Source organism: Heptranchias perlo, chromosome 7, assembly GCF_035084215.1.
Source record: "Heptranchias perlo isolate sHepPer1 chromosome 7, sHepPer1.hap1, whole genome shotgun sequence".
Classification (NCBI taxonomy): Eukaryota; Metazoa; Chordata; class Chondrichthyes; order Hexanchiformes; family Hexanchidae; genus Heptranchias; species Heptranchias perlo.
In genome coordinates this window covers 35,898,021-35,920,230 of record NC_090331.1, presented here as the reverse complement: position 1 = coordinate 35,920,230, position 22,210 = coordinate 35,898,021, and the positions used below count along the sequence as shown (strand labels likewise).

Sequence of the window (22,210 nt, the reverse complement as noted above, 5' to 3'; positions counted from 1 at the left end):
ACTTATTACTAAATCTAGTATGGCTTGCCCCCTTGTTGCCTCTAGGACATACTGCTGTAGAAAACTATCCTGGACACACTCAAGAAATTCACTACCTTTCTGACAGTTGCTCGTCTGCTTTTCCCAATCTATGTGAAGGTTAAAGTCCCCCATTAAGACCACTATGCCTTTCTTACACGCTTGTCTAATCTCTGCATTTATACAATCTAGCACTTCAGAACTGCTGCCAGGGGTCCTATACACAACTCTCATAATAGTCTTAGAATACAGAGAGCGCAGGGGGAAATTGAAAATGGATATATAAAAAGCGCAAAGAGAGAGAGTATGAGAAAAGATTAGCAGGTAACATAAAAGGGAACCCAAAATCTTTTGTAAGAATGAAGGAGTATTAGGTTAGTGGAAGGAATGGTGGAGCCGATTAGGGACAAAAAAGGCAATCTTCTTGTGGAGGGAAAGGGCATGACTGAGGTACTGAATGAGTACTTTACATCTTTCTTCACAAAAGAAGATGAAGTTAATGTCGCAGCAGACGAGGGGGGGGAAGATATTGGATGGGATAAAAATAGATCGACAAGAGGTGCTAAATAGGTTGGCATCACCTCAAAGTTAATAAGTCACCTAGTCCAGATGGGATGCATCCTAGGTTGCTGAGCGAAGCAAGGGTGGAGATAGCAGAAACTGACCACAATCTTTCAATCCTCCTTGGATATAGCAGTGGTGCCAGAGGATTGGAAAATTGCAAATGTTACACCCCTGTTCAAAAAAAGGGAGCGGGATGAACCTGTTAACTACAGGTCAATCACTAAGTTCAAGTAGGGAGTAGGGAAAAACCGGGGAACTACAGGCCAGTGAGCCTAACATCAGTGGTAGGAAAATTATTGGAAAAAATTCTGAAGGACAAAATTAGTCTCCACTTGGAGAAGCAAGGATTAATCAGGGATAGTCAACATGGCTTTGTCAAGGGAAGATCATGTCTGACTAATTTGATTGAATTTTTTGAGTGGGTGACTAGGCGTGTGGATGAGGGTAACGCAGTGGATGTGGTATACATGGATTTCAGTAAGGCCTTCGATAAAGTCCCCCACAGGAGACTGGTCAAGAAGGTACGAGCCCATGGAATCCAGGGTGCCTTGGCACTTTGGATACAAAACTGGCTTAGTGGCAGAAGGCAGAGGGTGATGGTCGAAGTTGTTTTTGTGACTGGAAGCCTGTGGCCAGTGGGGTACCACAGGGATCGGTGCTGGGTCCCTTGCTGTTTGTGGTCTACATTAATGACTTGGATATGAATGTAAAAGGTATGATCAGTAAGTTCGCTGATGATACAAAAATTGGTAGGGTGGTAAATAGCGAGGAGGATAGCCTCAGTCTGCAGGACGATATAGATGGGTTGGTCAGATGGGCGGAACAGTGGCAAATGGAATTTAACCCGGAAAAGTGCGAGGTGATGCACTTTGGAGGGACTAACAAGGCAAGGGAATACACAATGAATGGGAGGACCCTAGGCAAGAGAGGGTCAGAGGGATCTTGGTGTGCAAGTTCACAGATCCCTGAAGGCGGCGGAACAGGTAGATAAGGTGGTAAAGAAGGCATATGGGATACTTGCCTTTATTAGCCGAGGCATAGAATATAAGAGCAAGGAGGTTATGATGGAGCTGTATAAAACACTGGTTAGGCCACAGCTGGAGTACTGTGTGCAGTTCTGGTCGCCACACTACAGGAAGGATGTGATTGCTTTGGAGAGGGTGCAGAGGAGATTCACCAGGATGTTACCAGGGCTGGAGCGCTTCAGCTATGAAGAGAGACTGGGAAGATTGGGTTTGTTTTCCTTGGAGCAGAGGAGGCTGAGGGGGGACATGATTGAGGTGTACAAAATTATGAGGGGCACAGATAGGATGAATACTAAGGAGCTTTTTCCCTTCGTTGAGGGTACTATAACAAGGGGACATAGATTCAAGGTAAAAGGCGGGAGGTTTAGAGGGGATTTGAGAAAGAACTTTTTCACCCAGAGGGTGGTTGGAGTCTGGAACTCACTGCCTGAAAGGGTTGTGGAGGCAGGAACCCTCACAACATTCAAGAAGCATTTGGATGAGCACTTGAAATGCCATAGCATACAAGGCTACGGACCAAATGCTGGAATATGGGATTAGAGTAGACAGGGCTGATGGCCGGCGCGGACACGATGGGCCGAAGGGCCTCTATCCGTGCTGTATAACTCTATGACTCTAATGGTGGGAAAAGTACTAGAAACCACTGTCAAGGATAAAATGAATTCTCACTTGGAGAAGCATGGATTAATAAAGGACAGCCAGCACGGATTTGTTAAAGGCAAATCGTGTCTGACTAATCTGATTCTGTTACTTCATCAAAGAACTCAGATGGTTGATGAAGGTAGTGCAGTAGATGTTGTATATATGGACTTTCAAAAGGCATTTGATAAAGTACCACATAACGGACTTGTGGTGAACTGATGTTTTTCTGGCTGAAGAGAAGTATGCAGTGCGGTCCCCCAGGGATCGGTATTGGGAGCATTGCTTTTCTTGTTATATATAAATGACCTGGACTTGGCTAGACTGAGTACAATTTCGAAGTTTGCGGATGATACAAAATTTGGCAATGTAGTAAACAGTGCACAGGACAGTAGCAGACTTCAGGAGGACACAGACAGACTGGTGAAATGGGCAGACACATGGCAGATGCAATTTAAACCGGATAAGTGTAAAGTGATGCACTTTGGGAGAAACAACATAATCTAAATGGTACCATTTCGAGGGGGGTGCGAGAGCAGAGGGACCTGGAGGTACATATTCACAAATCTTTGAAGGTGGCAGGGCAAGTTGATAAGGCAGTTAAGCAAGTGTATGGGATACTTTGCTTTGTAAATAGAGGCATTGAATACAAAAACAAGGAAGGTCATGCTAAACCTTTACAAATCACTGGTTAAGCCTCAGCTGGAGTATTGTGTACAATTCTGGGCACCACACTTTAGGAAGGATATCAAGGACTTGGAGAGGGTACAGAGGTGGTTTACTAGGATGATACCAGGGATGAGGGACTTCAGTTATGTGAAGAGTTTGGAGAAGCTGGGATTGTTCTCTTTAGAGCAGAGAAAGTTAAGGGGAGACCTAATGGAGGTATTCAAAATTATGAGGGGTTTTGATAGAGCAAGTAGGGAGAAATGGTTTCCTCTGGCAAGTGGGTCGGTAACCAGAGATCGTAGATTTAAAATAATTGGCAAAAGCACTGCAGGGGAAAAGGAGAATTTTTTTCACAGAGGGTTGTTAAAATCTGGAACGCCCTGAAAGGGTGGTGGAATCAGATTCCAAAGGAACTTTCAAAAGGCAATTGGACATGTACTTGGAGGACTAATTTGCAGGGTTATGGGGAAAAAGCTGGGGTATGGGACTAAATTGGACAACTCTTTCAAAGAGCCAGCACAGGCATGATTGACCGAATGGCCTCCTTCTGCGCTGTGAGATTCTATTCTATGATACCTGGGAAGCAAAACTACAGTTGTGACAATTTCTATCGGAGCAGAAAAAAGCTTAGAGAAAATATAAGTGTTTTTTTTAATTTTGAAGGGTTAATGGAGTGAATAGGGGATAAAAGTATTTGGCAGGGGACTCCTGATCAGCATGTTTTTCTAATATGTAAATCAAGCCTGCACTTTCCTTTGTCTATATATCTACCTAGCTTTGTTCAAACCTTCTGAACGAAGATTGGGAGAGAAATAAAGCAGAATGAAAATAAATACTAAGTGTTAGAAAGAAAACAAAAATAAGAAACTGTGGATAAAATATGCATTTTAACAATCTAACAAAAAAGGGTATAGTCAACTTTTAAAACTTTCAGTATTTAAAGGAGTTAAGAAAGGTCTAAGCAAGAAACTAAAGGAAAAGGGCGGGGGGGGGGGGGGGGTGTTGTGAAATAAGATGCTTACAGGGCTAGGACTATTGACAATAGTGGGATGTAACAGGTTCTGAGTCTGCAGAGTGTGTCAAACATATCAATGGTTGATCAAAACCGTTTCAATTTAAAAAACTGATTTTTTTTTTACATTTAAAATAATACACCATCACCAATAGCCAAAATATATAATTTAAATTAAAAGTTAAATGACAATACTTGAAACAGTATGGAATCCTTTTAGAAGTAGCAAGACAGTACTTCAATTATCTTACTACAGTGGACATTTTAGACATGACTTGCTGTAACCGTCGGTATCTGCTGAAATAACATTAACAAAACCAGTGTTTTATTTCTGGCCTGTAAAATCTGGGCAAATACAATAATATTTGGTCAAATAAAAGTAATGGTGCTAAAGTTAAAAGTGAAGTCTCAACATTGGGAATGTAGCAATTTTTTTCTATTTTAAAAAGTTTTAAAAGTAGAGATTAGATTGTAACAAAGAAATAAAAGGTAAAATCAGAAAAACAGAAGTGAGAGAATGGGTGAAAAGGAAAATGAAGTGAGCAGAAGTACCTTGTTTAATTTTTTTAAAAATTGAAAGTAATTTGTACAGGGCTAATATATTTTCCTATAAAATTGATCCAAACATCTAGGTAACTTCATTAATATAACATTAGTTTTTTTTCAGCAGCGTGGTGTATGAGCTGAAAACTCTTGCTGAAAGAAAATGGCTGGTCCAGGGAGAGTGGAATTTCCTTGGATCTGCCAGCTAATATCAAAACTAGAAGACTTGGCCAGTATAACTAACTGGTCACAAAATTTTACACACAGTATGAGAATTCTAATCATTTTCATCAACACTACTTTTTTTTTGCAATTTGGCCCCACATGCTCCATGCCCTGAATAGTATTTACCAATAAATTAAATAAGGTTAGAAGTAATTCATATGCAATCAATAGGGTTATCATTACAGTCTTTTCAATGCCTACTGCTACTATTGTACTGAGAGGAGTCATTTAATATTGGTTGTTGACACACATTTTCTCACTCCTGTATAATAAATGGAAGTTATTGGAAATACAATTAGGAGCAGTAATGAGTAAAGTAAAAGTATACTTGATAAGTAATTTGATATGCTTCACTTAAAAGATTTTTAGGCAAATAAACAATACAGGAAATAATTAAAATGCAACCTTTTATAAATGAAATTACCTAATTTGTAGATCGATTATCACTTGTCGCTTGTCCACTTGTTCAGTGTATACTTTAACACCAGAGATTTTGGGTGGCTGGAAACAGGAGAACAAATTTATTAGCAACTCTCACATATATTTAAAGCATGTAGACAAAGATACATGTGTGCATTGCTGGTTCAACGGAAACATAAAATAATCCTGTTACTTTGTTGTTTCTGTAAGATCCTTGAAATATTTTGGGGCAAATATATAGAACAATTTAAATTAATACACTTACAGTAAAAACATAACTTTGAAACTATATGCTCCATGGGAGAGTTACAAATCCATGCCTCAATGTTTAGTAGGCTTCTGTGGAGTTATTGGAGCTGATTTTTCTGCCCCCCCCCCCCTCTGCCCCAACACTGAACAAGCTTAGTGTACCAGGAGTGGCTGCTTCTGTCCAGGCCCAGGAGTGCTGGTATTTCCTGTCCTGGGCCAGAGGTACCCCTGGCACAGGCCTACTCCCAGCTGCACCTTGTATCTAAGAGCAGGTGCAAATTTAAGCACAGCTGCAGGCTTCTCAGACCTGCATCTGCACCTCGAGCCTTCTGGCTCCTGTTGGGAAGCTGGAAGGCCCCAAATAGCTCAAGGAGCAGGTTGGCAAATAATTTTAAAAAAAATATCTGCCTGTCTTCAGCCAGGATCCCTGCAGACCTTTCAGTCAGCAAGGGTTGAGGAACAGTCCATACCACCAAATTTCATTGTGTGCCCCTATTCGTGATGTCTAGCAGGAAAGTAACATAGCAGGCTGGGTACATTTGCTCCTGCCTCATTTGCTTTGCAGTGATGGGCCTATGCTTTGGGAAAACCTTGGAAATCCTGGGGCAATACAAAGGATGCAAGAGAACTGACAAAATAGATCTCAGTCCCTTTTTCTTGATTTCTGTGCCTGATGACAGCAAGGTGGGTGAGATCTCATCACCTTCTCCCTCCCTCTGCCTTTGCCTAGTCTGTTCTAATCTAGGACTATAGTCTGCAACCTTTACTTTTGTTTTGCAAGTTAGGTCATTCTACCTTTACTGGGGAACCTTCCACTTGGAGATCAAATTGCTAATCCATTCCCTAGAAAAGTCTTAAATGGACCTGCGTAAATAATGAGCATCTGATTGGCATAGTCAGAAAAATTATATTCCCCCTTTCCCGATGTAATTTTAATGTACACACTCAGCAAGGGCTAATTAAACATAAAGCATTACCTCCCTATTACCTCCTATAAACCCAAGCACTACAAAACAATCTTGACTAACAGAATGCTCCACAAGATAGATAGATAGATATAAAATCAGCTGAGTACATCTGTTTTGGAACTACTGGGTTAAAATGAGAGACTTCTGAATAACTACTGCAGCTGGAAACGTACTATAGTAAGCGCTTTACATGTTAATATGTTACTGAACACTAAAAGGAGCCAAAAGGATTATAAACAGATATTGCATTAACACAACAACTATGGAGCAGGTCATGGTTGGAGGCAGAAGTAACTGATTAATTAGCTCTCCAGAAGTATTTTCCAAGTTTGCAAATTAGTGAATATATTCACCAGTGGCATATCTGGATTTATTTAAGTATGATGTAATACAATCCGTTGAGCTAGGTTTGCCAAGTATTTATCAAGCCTGTTCAAAATACAGGATTAAAGTGCAAGTTTGAAAGAACAAAAAAGCAGAACTGATGGACTCAGAGCCTGAATGACATACTTAGTTGCAATTTAGCATATTACCATAGAGTGGGCAGCCTCGTGAATGGATACTGATCGGAAGTGCACTGACCATAGAGGTGGTCAGTGAAAACTACAAAAGACCAGATCTCATTCTCACAAAGTCTTCAAACCCACAGTGAGCAAGAATAAGATGTTCTGATCTATAATCGTTGGGTACCTTTATGATTCATTATTCACTTGTTTTTTTATAATATAAAAGTAACTGATTTATTGACACTTCTGACTAAAAGTACAAGCTAGCCAAGGGCAACAAAGCAGACTTCAGGAGCCATTATAAATTACAGGACATGCCATTTCAAACTAGCAATTCATCATTTGCAATGTCACAAAATTAGTTTTTACAAACTAAACTTTACATTTTTTTAAAAACAAAATTCAATTCTGTGTAAAATATGGAATCAATTATCAGGAGTAAACTTACAGATTATCTGTGCAAGAACAACCTGGTAAACAGCAGTCAACACCGCTTTAAACGGGGAAGATCCTGCCTGATCAACCACCTTGATTTCTTTGAGGAAATGCCAACCTAAGTCAGCTGCGCTAAATCCTAAATCGGGTAAAAAGGCGGAGCAAAGGCAGGTAAATGCAGATCAGCCTTGATACAACTAAATAGCGGTTATGGCTTGAATGGCCTATTCCTGTTCCTATCTTCTATCTTGTACTTTCAAAAAAAAAATTGATAAAGTTCTGCCATAAAGATTCAGGGCAAAACTTCAGAATTAATAAGAAACAAGATGTAACATTAGAAAGGAAAAACAAGGTGCACAAAGGATTGGGAGAGACAGACAGCACTAGAGTAAGAAATAGTGCAGTATTAGGTGGGATCAGACTAAGAGAATACGAGAAGGTCTCAGATAGGTTTAGCATGCATGTGCGTAAACGCACAAGTGTGGTAAATAATGTTGGTGAGCTGCAGGCGCAAACAGCTACATGGGAATATGATGATGTGGCGATAATGGAGACCTGGCTCAAAAAAGGACAGGATTGAGTACTAAATATTCCTGGATATAAGGTGTTCAGGAAAGATAGGGAAGGAAAAAAAGGAGGTGGGGGGGCAGCGGTGACAGTTTTGATTAAGGAGAACATTGCAGTGCTGGAGAGGTCAAGGACAGAATCGATTTGGTTAGAGTTAAGAAATAAAAAGGTACCATTACACTACTGGGTGTGTTCTATAGGCCACCAACTAGTGGGAAGGATATAGAGGAGCAAATTTGCAGGGAAATTACCAAGAGGTCCAAGAGCAATAGAGTAGTGATAATGGAGGACTTCAACTATCCTAATATAGACTGGGATAACAATAATAAGGGGTAAAGAGGGGGAGGAATTTTTGAAATTCACAATAACTTTCGTGACCAGTACGTTTCCGGCCCAAAGAGGAAAGAGGCATTGCTGGACTTGGTTCTAGGGAATGAGGTGGGCCAAGTGGAGGAAGTGTCAGTGGGGGAGCATTCAGGGAGCAGCAATCATAGAATCATAAGGTTTAGAATAGCTATGGAAAAGGACAAGGACCACTCTAAAGTAAAAATACTCAATTGGAAGAGGGCCCATTTCAATGGGATGAGAACAGATCTGGCCCAGGTAAATTGGAATCAAAGATTGGCAGGCAAAACTGTAATTGAACAGCGGGTGGCCTTTAAAGAGAAGATGGTTTGGGTACAGTCTAGGCACATTCCCACGAGGCAGAAAGGTAGGGCAACTAAAGCCAGAGCTCCTTGGATGACAAAAGAGATAGCAAGAGGAAATGGAAAAAAAAGGGGCGTACAACAGAATGTCAGGTTGATAATACAATTGAGAACCAGGCTGATTATAGAAAGTTCAGAGGGGAAGTGAAAAAGGAAATAAGAGGGGCAAAGAGAGAATATGAGAATAGACTGGTGGCCAACATAAAAGGGAATCTAAAAGTCTTCTACAGGCATGTAAACAGTAAACAGGTAGTAAGAGGAGGGGTGGGGCCAATCAGGGACCATAAAGGAGATCTACTCATGGCGGCAGAGGGGATGGCCGAGGTACTAAATGAGTACTTTGCATCTGTCTTTACCAAGGAAGTAGATGTTGCCAGAGTCTCAGTAAAGGAGGATGTAGTTGAGATACTGGATGGGCTAAAAATTGATAAAGAAGAGGTACTTGAAAGGCTAGCTGTACTTAAAGTAGATAAGTCAACCAGTCTGGATGGGATGCATCCTAGGTTGCTGAGGGAAGTAAGGGTGGAAATTGTGGAGGTACTGGCCATAATCTTCCAAACATCCATAGATACGGGGGTGGTGCCAGAGGACTGGAGAATTGCAAATGTTACACCCTTGTTCAAAAAAAGGTGTAAGGCTAAACCCAGAAACTACAGGCAAGTCAGTCCAACCTCAGTGGTGGGGAAACTTTTAGAAACGATAATCCGGGACAGAATTAACAGTCACTTGGACGAGTGTGGATTGGTTAGGGAAAGCCAGCATGGATTTGTTAAAGGCAAATCGTGTTTAGCTAACCTGATGGAGATTTTTGATGAGGTAACAGAAAGGGTAGATGAGGGCAATGCAGTTGATGTGGTGTATATGGACATTCAAAAGGCGTTTGATAAAGTACCGCATGGTAGGCTTATCATCACGATTGCGGCCCATGGAATAAAGGGGGCAGTAGCAACCTGGATAAAGAATTGGCTAAGGGACAGGAAACAGAGAGTAGTGGTGAACCGTTGTTTTTCAGATTGGAGGGAGGTGTACAGTGGTGTTCTCTATGGGTTGGTGCTGGGACCACTGCTTTTCTTGATATATGTATTAATAACTTGGACTTGGGTGTACAGGGCACAATTTCCAAATTTGCAGATAACACAAAACTTGGAAGGGTAGTAAACATTGAGGAGGATAGTGATAGACTTCAAGAGGATATAGACAGGCAGGTGGCATTGGCAGACGTAATTTAACGCAGAAAAATGCGAAGTGATACATTTCGGTAGGAAGAACGAGGAGAGGCAATTTAAACTAGAGGGCACAACTCTAAAAGGGGTACAGCAACAGAGAGATCTGGGGGTATATGTGCACAAATAGTTGAAGGTGGCAGGGCAGGTTGAGAAAGCAGTTAAAAAAGCATACGGGATCCTGGGCTTTGTAAATAGAGGCATAGAGTACGAAAGTATGGAAGTCATGATGAACCTTTATAAAATACTGGTTCGGCCACAACTGGAGTATTGTGTCCAATTCTGGGTACTGCACTTTAGGAAAGATGTGAAGGCCTTAGAGAGGGTGTGGAATAGATTTACTAGAATGATTCCAGGGATGAGGGACTTTAGTTAGAATGGAGAAGCTGGAGTTATTTTCCTTGGATCAGAGAAGGTTGAGAGGCGATTTGATCGAGGTATTCAAAATCATGAAGGGTCTAGACAGAGTAGATAGAGATAAACTGTTCCCATTGGCGAAAGGGTCAAGAACCAGAGGTCATAGATTTAAGGTGATTGGCAAAAGAACCAAAAGGTGACATGACGAAAAACTTTTTTACACAGCGAGTGGTTAGGATCTGGAATGCACTGCCTGAGGGGGTGGTGTAGGCAGTTTCAATCATGGCCTTCAAAAGGGAACTGGATAAGAACTTGAAAGGAAAAAATTTGCAGGGCTACGGGGATAGGGTGGGGTAGTGGGACTAGCTAGATTGCTGTTGCATAGAGCAGACGCGGACTTGTTGGGCCGAATGGCCTCCTTCCATGCTGTAACCTATGATTCTGTGTAGTGTATATGGACTTTCAAAAGGCATTTGATAAAGTACCACATAATAGGCTTGTCAGCAAAATTGAAGCCCATGGAATAAGAGAGGCAGTGGCAGCATAGATACAAAATCGGCTAAGTGACAGGAAACAGAGAGTAGTGGTGAGCGGTTGTTTTTCAGACTGGAGGCAGGTATACAGTAGTGTTCCTCAGGGGTTGGTAATAGGACCACTGCTTTTTTTGATATATATTAATAACTTGGACTAGGGTGTACAGGGCACAATTTCAAAGTTTGCAGATGACACAAAACTTGGAAGTGTAGTTAACAGTGAGGAGGATAGTGATAGACTTCGAGAGGACATAGACAGGCTGGTGGAATGGGTGGACACACGGCAGATGAAATTTAACACCGAGAAGTGAAACATTTTGTCACAAAGAACGAGAAGAGGCAATATAAACTAAATGATACAATCCTAAAGGGGGTGCATGAACAGAGAGACCTGGGGGTATATGTGCATAAATTGTTGAAGGTGGCAGGGCAGGTTGAGAAAGCAGTTAAAAAAGCATATGGAATCCTGGGCTTTATAAATAGAGGCATATAGAGTACAAAAGTATGGAAGTCATGATGAACCTTTATAAAACACTGGTTTGGCCACAACTGGGGTATTGTGACCAGTTCTGGGCACCGCACTTTAGGAAGGATGTGAAGGCCTTAGAGAGGGTACAGAAAAGATTTACTAGAATGGTTTCAGGGATGAGGGACTCGAGTTATTTGAATAGACTGGAGAAGCTGGGGTTGTTCTCCTTAGAGCAGAGAAGGATGAGAGGAGATTTGATAGAAGTGTTCAAAATCATGAAGGGTTTAGAAAAAATAAATAGAAACTGTTCCCATTGGTGGAAGGGTCGGGAACACAGATTTAAGGTGGCTGGCAAAAGAACCAAAGGCGACATGAGGAAAAACTTTTTTTTTAAAAACGCAACGAGTAGTTACAATTTGGAATGCGCTGCCTGGAAGGGTGGTGGAAGCAAATTCATTCATGGCTTTCAAAAAGGAATTGGATAAATACTTGAAGGGAAATAATTTGCAGGGCTTCGAGGAAAGTGTGAGGGTATGTGACTAACTGAATTGCTCTTACAAAGAGCCGGCAAGGGCTCGATGGGCCAAATGGCCTCCTTCTGTGCTGTAACCATTCTATGATTCTATTTAACTGGCTTAAATGGAAGAAAACAACAGGTCATGTCAGTGTGGGGAGTGCAGTGCCCCTGGGCTCAGGTGTAGGACCAGTACTGTTTCTAATTTACATCAATGACGGATTCTGAAACTCAATGCAATTTGGTTAAATTCGCAGATGATGCAAAACTAGGAGGGGCAGTGGAATCAACGGAGGCAGCCCAGCAACTACAGAATGAGCTAAACAAATTGTGTGAGTGGGCTGAATAATGGCAGATGAAATTTAATGCAGACAAATGTAAAGTATTGCACATAGGAAGGAAAAAAAATACTTCATGAATGGTGTTGAAATAGCCAAAGTTGAACTTGAAAAAGACTTAGGGGTCTTGGTAGACTCAATACTCAAGATGTCCAGCCAACGCAGAGCAGTAATCAACAAAGCCGATATGATGCTGAACTACATAGTCAAAACAGTAGAAAGTAAGTCAAAGGAAGTCCTGATCAAACTGTTCAGTGTTCTGGTCAGACTGCACCTTGAGCATGGTGTCCGGTTCTGGTCACCGAGAAATAAGAGACATTCAAGCTCTGGAGCCAGTGCAGAGAAGAGCCACAAGGCTGATCCCTAGTGTTAGAGGTCTGAGTTATGAGGAAAGGCTGGCATAACTTGGGCTTTTCAGCCTTGGAAGGAGGCATCTGAGAGATGATCTTACAGAGATATATAAGATAGTAAATGATATGGAAGAGGTCAATATAATAATACTGTTTTAAATTTTAAATTAAAACAGTAGGAGTAGGACAAGGGGGCACATTCTCAAATGGTCAATGGTAACATTAGATATCAGGAGGTTCTTCTGCAGGTAGACAGTGATTATCACTGGACTTCCAAGCAGACTGGTGGAGGCGAAAACCCTGGAATCATTTAAGAAACAATTAGAGGCCACCATGGGGGGGGTGGAGCAGAGTTTTATTCTGAATGGATGAATTAAGATGGGCTGAATGGCCTCTCTCATCTACAAGTATCTTGTAATGTCGAAAAATGGAGGCTCATTTTGCCTGATTCAGCAGCATTTTGTGCTCCCGTCCTCCAATATTCTTTATCAGCACATTTGTACATCTACAGGGTTTGTCACTAACAATGTTTTGACATATTTAGCAAAGCTTCCACACTGCAAAACAAGTTTATGGCACTTTGCCTGCAAATCAGAAATCTTACTGAATAGGAGGCTCAGAGACCATAAAAAGGAACTGTTACTATTTCAATGAACTGCCAGGAAGGATATGACATTTTCAATGCTATTTTTTTTATTTCAAAGCCATTCACCTAGTCCATACCAATAAATTCGTGAGTACAAGGAAAATGCTGTCCTAAAATAATCAATCGAAACAGACTGGATGTTCTTCAAATGATGTATTCATCAATGTGCCAGATTGTTCTATTCTTGTTTCAAGAAGCTTATTGTAAGGCCACTGTATATCAGTTACAAAGATTCAGTAAGAAGACTATTTAAAAAGAAAAGGAAATGAAGAAATTAAATTAAAATTCATTTCAAAATATGAGCCTGAGTCATTGATGTTAAAGTTCCACTGATATTTGGGTTGCACAGCCATTAGTCAAAAAGGTCATACTGCAGCAACATTCATTAGAACTCAATGGTAGAACTCTGGAAAAAAGGAACTAACTATCAAGAGCATAAACTGAAACAGAAAGGAGAAATGGAACGGTTGAAGTCTAATAAACTCATTTCTAAGTTATTCAGCTACTTTATCAGTGATTATGTGTACACACACACACACACACACACTGAGCCTAGGCTATATTTCATGAGAAGTCCTGTATTCTACGGGGAGAGAGGAGAGATATCTTACAATATCAATACATGTGTCAATGAACTGGACTCCCATTATTACCCTAAAGTATGAAACAGTAAGTGCATTTTCCACAAGAATAACCAAAATGTCAACATTAAAATACATACGGCAAGCATAATACTTGTGAATTTGTGCCAGTTTTAGTCAGGTGTATAATTGTACAGTTTGGAAAAATATCAAATTTCATGGGTTCCACATATTTTGGTGCTGCTTTACACAAATTACAGCAAACACACCAAGGAAACATAAATATGCAAAAAGTACAAATCCTGATCTGTAGTGAAATATCATGATCTGGGAATAATGCCAGCTTCTAACAGCAGGAAATTATAGGGCTTGCCGACCTCACATCAGGCCAATCTAATGGGATGTGCCCATGGTTGGTCCTGGTAAGCCATGCATGGCAAACTCCTAGGCTGGCAGTGAGAGTTTGCGAAGAGATGGAGGGTGGGAAACGAGAAATTGCAGACATTATTAGCACTTAAAGAGCTGCTGGCACTATTTAAAATGATGCAGCTTCTTAAAAAGGTAAGTGGCCACTTATCTGGACAAAAATGTTGGCTTTTCAAAAGGCCGCAAATATTTAAAACCTACCCAAAAGATGTAGAGGGCAAAACCAGTGGCTAACAAAAACCAAGGGAACTCAAGACAAATGTGGAGGAAGGAAACAGGGCTCATGGGCAAGTGATGACGGAGCACAGCACCCAAGCCCATGATAGATAGCTGGCAAAGCAGAGGCGATGCTGCACAAAGTGTGTGGACAGAGGTTTGTCTTTCTCTTGCTGCATGCACCTCAAGAACAGCATAGCATGGCTGCTAGGAGGTGGTGGCCAGTTTCAAAGCTGTGTACACACTGCACACAACATGGGAACAGATACATAAGAGATGGCACACCTTAACAACAGACTACCCAACAATAACAATTCAATTTCTACCCTTATGTCTTTGAGAGGTGTGGCACAATGGATGTGATGCAATGGATACATCGTAGATACAAAATTTTTAAAATATAGAATCATCGTGCTGCACACTAGCAGTTAGCCACCAAAAGCAGAAAAACACTATCACAAACAATATAATTGAAAATGAAAAATCAATTGAGATAAAAAAAAATTAAGATTGCTTATGCTGCATTTTAATTCAGACATTTCTCAAGTTCGCATCCCAACCGGGAAACACAAGGCGGCCCAAAATTGGGCCTCAGGCCTCTTTGAAATTATGTGGGCGAGCTGCCAGCGTGCTTCGACAGGCAGCTCACCCATTTTAAGAAAATGAATACTGGGCCACGGCAGCTACTGCTTAGACCACAGCGGCTTCTGAAGAATCCTGAGCGGAGCAGGAGCCAATATCACTATCCAATTTCCCAGAGGGGGCCTAAACCAGGCGACAGACCTCTCATTTACATGTAAAAGGCCTAATGCCTGTTTTTGGCAGCTGGCGGGGATGCCTGAAAAATGGGCTGACCCAATGTTGGGTCAGACGTCTTTCAGGCAGACTTTGGATGTGAGACGTCGGTCCCCAAAATTGATCTTTGTTGCGTCTGTTTTAAACCTTTAATCCAATTTCTACCCTTATGTCTTTGAGGGGTGTGGGACAATGGATAGGTCCTAGATGCAAAACTTTTAAAACATAGAATTATCGTGTTGTACGTTAGCAGTTTGCCACCAAAAGCAGCTTAAACATTATCACAAACAATATAATTGAAACTAAAAAAATCAATTGAGTTAAAAAAAATTAAGATTGCTTGTGCTGCATTTTAATTCAGACATTTCTCCACAACATATTGATTTAGAAAATCCTGATTACTTTTAATAAAACAGCCACACTGCCTTAAAATGTGTCTCCTCAGTATTTAAAAAAAAATCAAATATTATTGTTCATATTGAGAGAACAAACAAACCATTTAAATCCATCAGACTTAGGAAATAAATCAAATTTCATAATGTAATTTTCTGGATGAAGTTACTAAGTTGAAGCTCTGAACAGCAATTTAGTGAACCTAAGGATTTCAGAATAGAACAGCAGTGGGCAACATTTAAAACGGTAATCAAGAGAGTCCAGGAGAAATATATCCCATTAAAAAGGAAGAATAAACTAGCCATTAATGATCCTCCATGGAGGAAGAAAGAAATATGGGCAAAATTGAAACTAAAGAAAAAGGCAAACACTAAGTACATAGACAACAAAGGAGAGGATGACAAAAAGGGAATACGAAAAGGTTAGGAAATAAATTAAAAATACAATTAGGAAGGCAAAGAGAAACTACAAAATTAAATTATCAAGGAATATAAAAATAAATAGTAAAGAACACTACAAACACATAACTAATAAAAGAAAAATCAGGATAGGGAGAAACACGATAAACTCATAGGCAATGACAGCGAAATGGCAGAAATATTAAATAATTACTTTGCCTCAGTATTTACCAGGGAGACTAACATGGTGGGCGTAACATTATATCTTTTTTGATCTCTTCTTCGAAAGACATTTAAGATAGAAAGATGACGGGGCGGGGGAGATAATTAATAAACTAATCAAACTTAGAGAGGATAAAACTGCTGGTCCGGTTGGATTGCATCTGCACATACTAAAAGCTAGGGAAGATATGTAAGGAATCTTACAACACCAGGTTATAGTCCAACTCAAGCTTTCGGAGGCTTTCTCCTTCGTCAGGTGAGTGTCTTAGGGAAGACACACACACACACTAGAAAAGGACAAAAGGACTGGTGGATGGCTAATGTGATTCCTATATTTAAAAAAGGGAGATAGAACAAGTCCAGGGAACTATAGACCAATTAGCATAACATTGGTGATAAGAAAGATAATGGAATCCTTACTCAAAGATGTAATAGAAAGACTTCGAAAAACCAAAAATATAATAAAGAAGTCAGCAGGATTTCAAAAAGGAAGGTCACGATTGACCAACCTTATTTTATTCTTTGAAGAAGCAACAGAAAGGGTAGGCAAGGGTAATGCAGATGTAATATATTTGGATTTTCAAAAGGCCTTCAATAAGTTATCGCATATTAGACTCATAACTAAGGTCAGATTATGTGGAGTCAGGGGACAAGTAGCAGAATCAATAGTAGGCTGGCTACAAAACAGAAAACAGAGAGTAGGGATTCAAGATAATTACTCAGACGGACAAAGGTGGGAAGTGGTGTTCCACAAGGATCGGTGCCGGGACCAGTTGTTCACCATTTACCTAAACGATTTGGACTCAGGAGTTGAAAGTACAATTTCAAAATTTGCAGATGACACCAGATGGGGTGGGTATAGTTAATAATGAAGACTGTGACAAAATACAGGAAGACATTAATAAATTTGCAGAATAGACATGTAATTGGCAAATGAATTTCAATATAGATAAGTGAGGTATTACATTTTGGTAGGAAGAATAAGGGGGCCACCTACTGCTTGGATAATAAGTCTAAATGGGGTAGAGGAGCAGAGGGATTTGGAGGTACGGATATGCAAATCACTAAAAGTAGCGACGCAGGTTAATAAGGCCATCAAAACAAGTAATCCAAGCACTGGGGTTCACATCTAGAGGGATAGAATTGAAAAGCAGGGAAGTTATGTTAAACTTGTATAGAACCTTGGTTAGACCACACAGATTACTGCGAACAGTTCTGGTCTCCATATTATAAAAAGGATATAGAAGCAATGGAGAAGGTGCAAAAAAGATTTACTAGGATGATACCAGAACTGAGAGATCATACCCATCAGTAAAGATTGAACAGGCTGGGGCAATTTTCACTAGAAAAGAGAAGACTGAGGGGTGAACTGATAGAGGTCTTTAAGATTATGAAAGGATTTAATAGGGTAGACGTAGAGAAGATGTTTCCACTTGCGGGGGAGACCAGAACTGGGGGCCATAAATATAAGACAGTCACTTATAAATCTGATAGGGAATTCAGGAGAAACTTCTTTATCCAGAAAGTGGTTAGAATGTGGAACTCGCTACCATGAGGAGTAGTTGAGGCGACTAGCATAGGTACATTAAAGGGGAAACTAGATAAACACTAGTGAGAAAGGAATAGAAGGATATGCTGATAGGGTTAGATAAAGTAGGGAGGGAGAAGGCCCCTGTGGAGCATAAACACCAGCATGGACTTGTTGGGCCGAATGGCCTGTTTCCGTGCTGTACATTCTATGTAATTCTATATCAAAAGCAAAATACTGCGGATGCTGGAAATCTGAAATAAAAACAGAAAATGCTGAAGGGAATAGAGTTCTTACAGGAAATGAGGTGGGTGGAAGCGGGGCGAGAACAGGAAACAACTTTGATACATTCATCAACGTATTGGAAAAAGGGGGGGTGGAAGCAGAGTAGGACAGGAACAAGGAATGTTCCACGTATCCCACAAAATGGCAGGCATAGCTGGGACCCATATGGGTTCCCATAGCGACACCTTTTATTTGGAGGAAGTGAGTGGAGTCTCGCCCCGAACTGGAAAATTTCATCAACTTTGCTTCCAATTTCCACCCTTACCTTGCCTTCACATGGTCCATCTCCGACTCTTCCCTTCCCTCCCTCGAATTCTCTACCTCCATTTCTGGGGGTAGGCTATCAAGCAATACCTATTATAAGCTCACTGACTCCCACAGCTACCTTGATTACACTTCTTCCCACCCAGCATCCTGTAAGGACTCTATTCCCTTCTCCCAGGTTCTCCGGCTCATCTGTTCTGATGATGCCACCTTCCACACCAGTACTTCAGATATGTCTTCCCTTTTCCTCAACCGAGGATTCCCCTCCACTGTAGTTGACAGGGCCCTCGACCGTGTCCGTCCTATTTCCCGCACTTCTGCCCTCACCTCTTCCCTCCCAGAACCATGATAGCTCCCCCTTGTCCTCACCTTCCACATTCAACGTCATTTCCACCACCTTCAGCGCAATCCCACCACCAAAACACATCTTCCATTCCCCTTTCAGCATTCCAAAGAGACCGCTCCCTCCGCGACACGCTGGTCCACTCTTCCATCACCCCCAATGCCCGCTCTCCTCACCACGGCACCTTTCCATGCGAGCGCAGAAGATATTACACCTGCCCTATCAACTCCTTCATCCAGGGCCCAGAACAGTCCTTCAAGGTGAAACAGCGATTTACTTGTACTCCTTTCAATTTATTATACTGTATTTGCTGCTCACAATGCAGTCTCCTCTACACTGGGGAGACCAAACGCAGATTGGATGATCGCTTTGCTGAACACCTCTGCTCTGTCCTCAAGCGTGACCTTGACCTGCCGGTCGCTTGCCATTTTAATTCTCCGACCCACTCCCACTCTGACCTGTTTTTGTCCTCTTACACTGTTCCAATGAAGCTCAAGGAACAGAACCTCATCTTTCATTTAGGCACTTTACAACCTTCTGGATTCAACAGTTCTGCTTTTGCCATTTACAGCTACTCTAGACCAATCTTTTGTTTCTTTACTTGTCCCATTACCACCCTCCTTGCCTTGCACCATCATCCCTTTTGTTATTTAATCACTCTTGCCATCTACCCTATCACAGACCTTCCCTTTTGTTCTTTCCTCCCCCTTTCCCCGACTCTGTACTCGCTTAAAAACTTTAACTCTTTAACATCTTCCTGTTCTGACGAAAGGTCTTCGACCTGAAACGTTAACTCTGTTTCTTTCTCCACAGATGCTGCCTCACTTGCTGAGCTTTTCCAGCATTTTCTATGTAATCCTATGTAAGACTGTGATTTTGGTTTGTCAAATTACACTGCCATTTGAATTTAAAATGAGTTGTGAAGACAAATTGATAAAATTAGTTAAAATGTTATTTTAAAATAGTTTTGAGTCCGCTGATGCAAGACTGGGGATTATTTGTTAGGGTTCCAACAAAAAACAGTGCTGAATTTGAAAGGGAAAAATATAAATGTAATTTGTAATTAAATACAAACAGTATTTTTAATACTTGAGTTTTTCTAATGATAGACATTTATTTATCTTTTCACACCATACACCAACTAACTGTTTCAGGTAGGATGGGCAGGAAATGTGCTCCCAAGCCTCTAATTCTTTGCCTTGTAATTGCTACTAAGGTGTGTGGGAAATAAGCCCAAGGAAAGTCTTGCTTCCATGAGGAACTGTTGACCTCTGCTCAGTAGCAATAGGGTGAGGAGAGAACGAGGCTTGATGGGATTACTCTTCCCCTCCCAATCAGTGGTCAAATGCCTTGCCAACACTCACCATTAAGGATCACAGATACATGATGGCCAATTGGATTTACCTAAAGGTGAACTGTACCATAAAAGGGCACCTTCGGGAAGGTAAGGCACAGGAGAAAATTAGTGAGGACACACATTCCCTCCATTATTTTTAAAAGCCTGTGCCCTACATCCAATGCACTTCAGAGAGGTGTATGGGGATGTAAACGGTGGTCTTGTATTTAGAACAAAAATATTCTGTTAATTGAAATATAAATCAATGTATGATTTAAGTTTTACTTTGTTGCGGTTGCCAAATGATGGGCAAATAAATACTACTGGCCTGTTGGAGGAATTCAGAACTGTGCAACAGCTACAGCTCTAATAGGTACAGCCATGATTTATCTTTATTTTTAAATTCATTCTCAGGATGTGGGCATTGCCGGTAAGGCTGACATTTATTGCCCATCCCTAATTGCCTTGAGGTCGTGGTGGTGGGATTTCTTCTTGAACCGTTTATTCTTTGTAGCGGTTTGATACAACTGAATAGCTTGCTAGGCTACTTCAGAGTGTAATTAGAGTCAAACATGCTGATGTTGGACTGGAGTCACATCTAGGCCAGACTATGGATGCCACGTTTCCTTCCCGAAAAAGGACACTGGTGAACCAATTGGGATTTTACGACAATCTGACAGCATCATAGTCACTTTCACTGATACCAGTTTTATATTTCCATATTTTTTTTAAAATAAAATTTGAGAATTCAAGTTCTCAATTGGCATGGTGGGATTTGAACTCGCATTCTCTGAAATATCAGTCCAGGCTGCTCGATTACTGGTCCAGAGGCCTGGCCCAACAATCCAGAGAATGTGTGCTGCACAAAATACCTAACTGGAGTTGCACTGAGTCCAGTTATCACCGACACAAAAAAAACTGCAGTAACAAAAAGAGAAAAATATCCATGGAAGTGATTTTAACCCAACCTACCTGGTGGGAACGGTAGTGGGCTGTAAAAATAGCAAAAATCAATTTACTGCCCCGTTCCCGCCAGAAGCCTGCTGACCACCATTTTAACTCGAGAGATGACTCTGGTGGTAAACACACCTGTCAAAAACGAGCGGTGCCTCATTAATTAATGCAAATCATGTAATTAGGGGAAATCACACACAGCGGCCAACCCACCGAGTAAAACCTCGCAGGATTGGCCTCACAAACTGATTAAATAGTACAACCAGTAATGTAAAAAAAACACACAGCTGCAGGCATTCAGATCGTAGGGATCTTTGTGCTTAGTATATTTCCTAGCTTGGAGATTGTTTCTTTCTGTTTAAATTTTTTTTTTGCCTTGCTCACCCTGATTAAGCACTCATTGCTTGCCATGAGTGCCATTTTTGCTTCTCTGCTTTGGATAGAGGAAGAATTAGACGAAGAGGAGTAGCAGCAGCAGCAGCAGGTGGGCTTGTTAGAACTCAGCAGGTGAGGAGGAGCTGCTCGTAGAAAGTCTTACCCAGCCCACAGTATCCATAGCTCAAGTGTCAGTTTCCTGGATATCTCCGAGGAACACTATCAGGCTGTTACTGATCCATGCAGCCTTATGCAACAAGACCTGCTGCCTACTGGACCTGGGGGCCATGCTTTGCCAGTGGCTGTCAAAGTCACCACTGCCCTTAACAGATTCAGATAGATTTAGCCAAGCAACCAAGATTAATTTGAAAAGTCATTAGAAAAATTAGAATTTACAACAAGCAGCTGAATAAAACATTTGGATTTCAACATGCAGCATTAGTAAGTGCTGTCTCTATAATTTCATGAAGTTAAACAGAAGCTCTGCTCCAAATTGTTCAATATTTAGAAAGCAAAACCTTTCACAAATGTTTCATCTTTTATAAAGGCCCGTCCATCCTAGCCACCAAAATCAAACTGCTAAAGGCATGGATATATATCTACTACTAATGGATTGTCAGTGGATTTGACACAGAAAACCCATTAGTCTGCAGAAATCAGTATAATTAACCCAAAGTAAACCAATTTTATTTGGCTTTCATTCCTAATCTCTTGCCACTTTCTTATTACAAATTGCAGGGGGACAGTTTAGCAAAGTATTCACACAGAGCAAAATTAGAAGATAAGACAGAAATGAAGATGGGGCCTCATACAGATAATAAAAATTACATTACAGGAATGTTCAATATTACTGTTAACTAGACTACTCAGAAATGTACATCTCAAACAGTTTCATTTTATGATCAGACATGTTGAGGGAAATCAATCAATTGTGAAGAATGATGTCCTTACCTTTTCTCCAAAATTAAGTTTTGCAAATGTAAAAGTTTTCAGGCAAACATTTGATCCACATATTGAAGGCTCGATGGTGTCTTTAAATAATTTCTCCAGGTACATCCCAAAATATGGCCAGGCTTGCTTTAAAATCTGGTTCAGAAAATTAAAATATTAGAAGGGC

General features: G+C 40.8%; 1 protein-coding gene across 1 annotated transcript in view; it reads right to left on the bottom strand.

The window, feature by feature from the left end:
• The window catches only part of LOC137323610 (extended synaptotagmin-3-like), a 126,080-nt gene that overhangs the window by 74,983 nt on the left and 28,887 nt on the right, over positions 1-22,210 (bottom strand). The window contains exons 3-4 of the mRNA XM_067987293.1: positions 22,045-22,179; positions 5,120-5,196 (exon numbers count right to left, since the gene is read on the bottom strand). Of these exons, the coding sequence (XP_067843394.1) occupies positions 5,120-5,196; positions 22,045-22,179 (212 nt within the window). The remainder of the gene's footprint in view (positions 1-5,119; positions 5,197-22,044; positions 22,180-22,210) is intronic.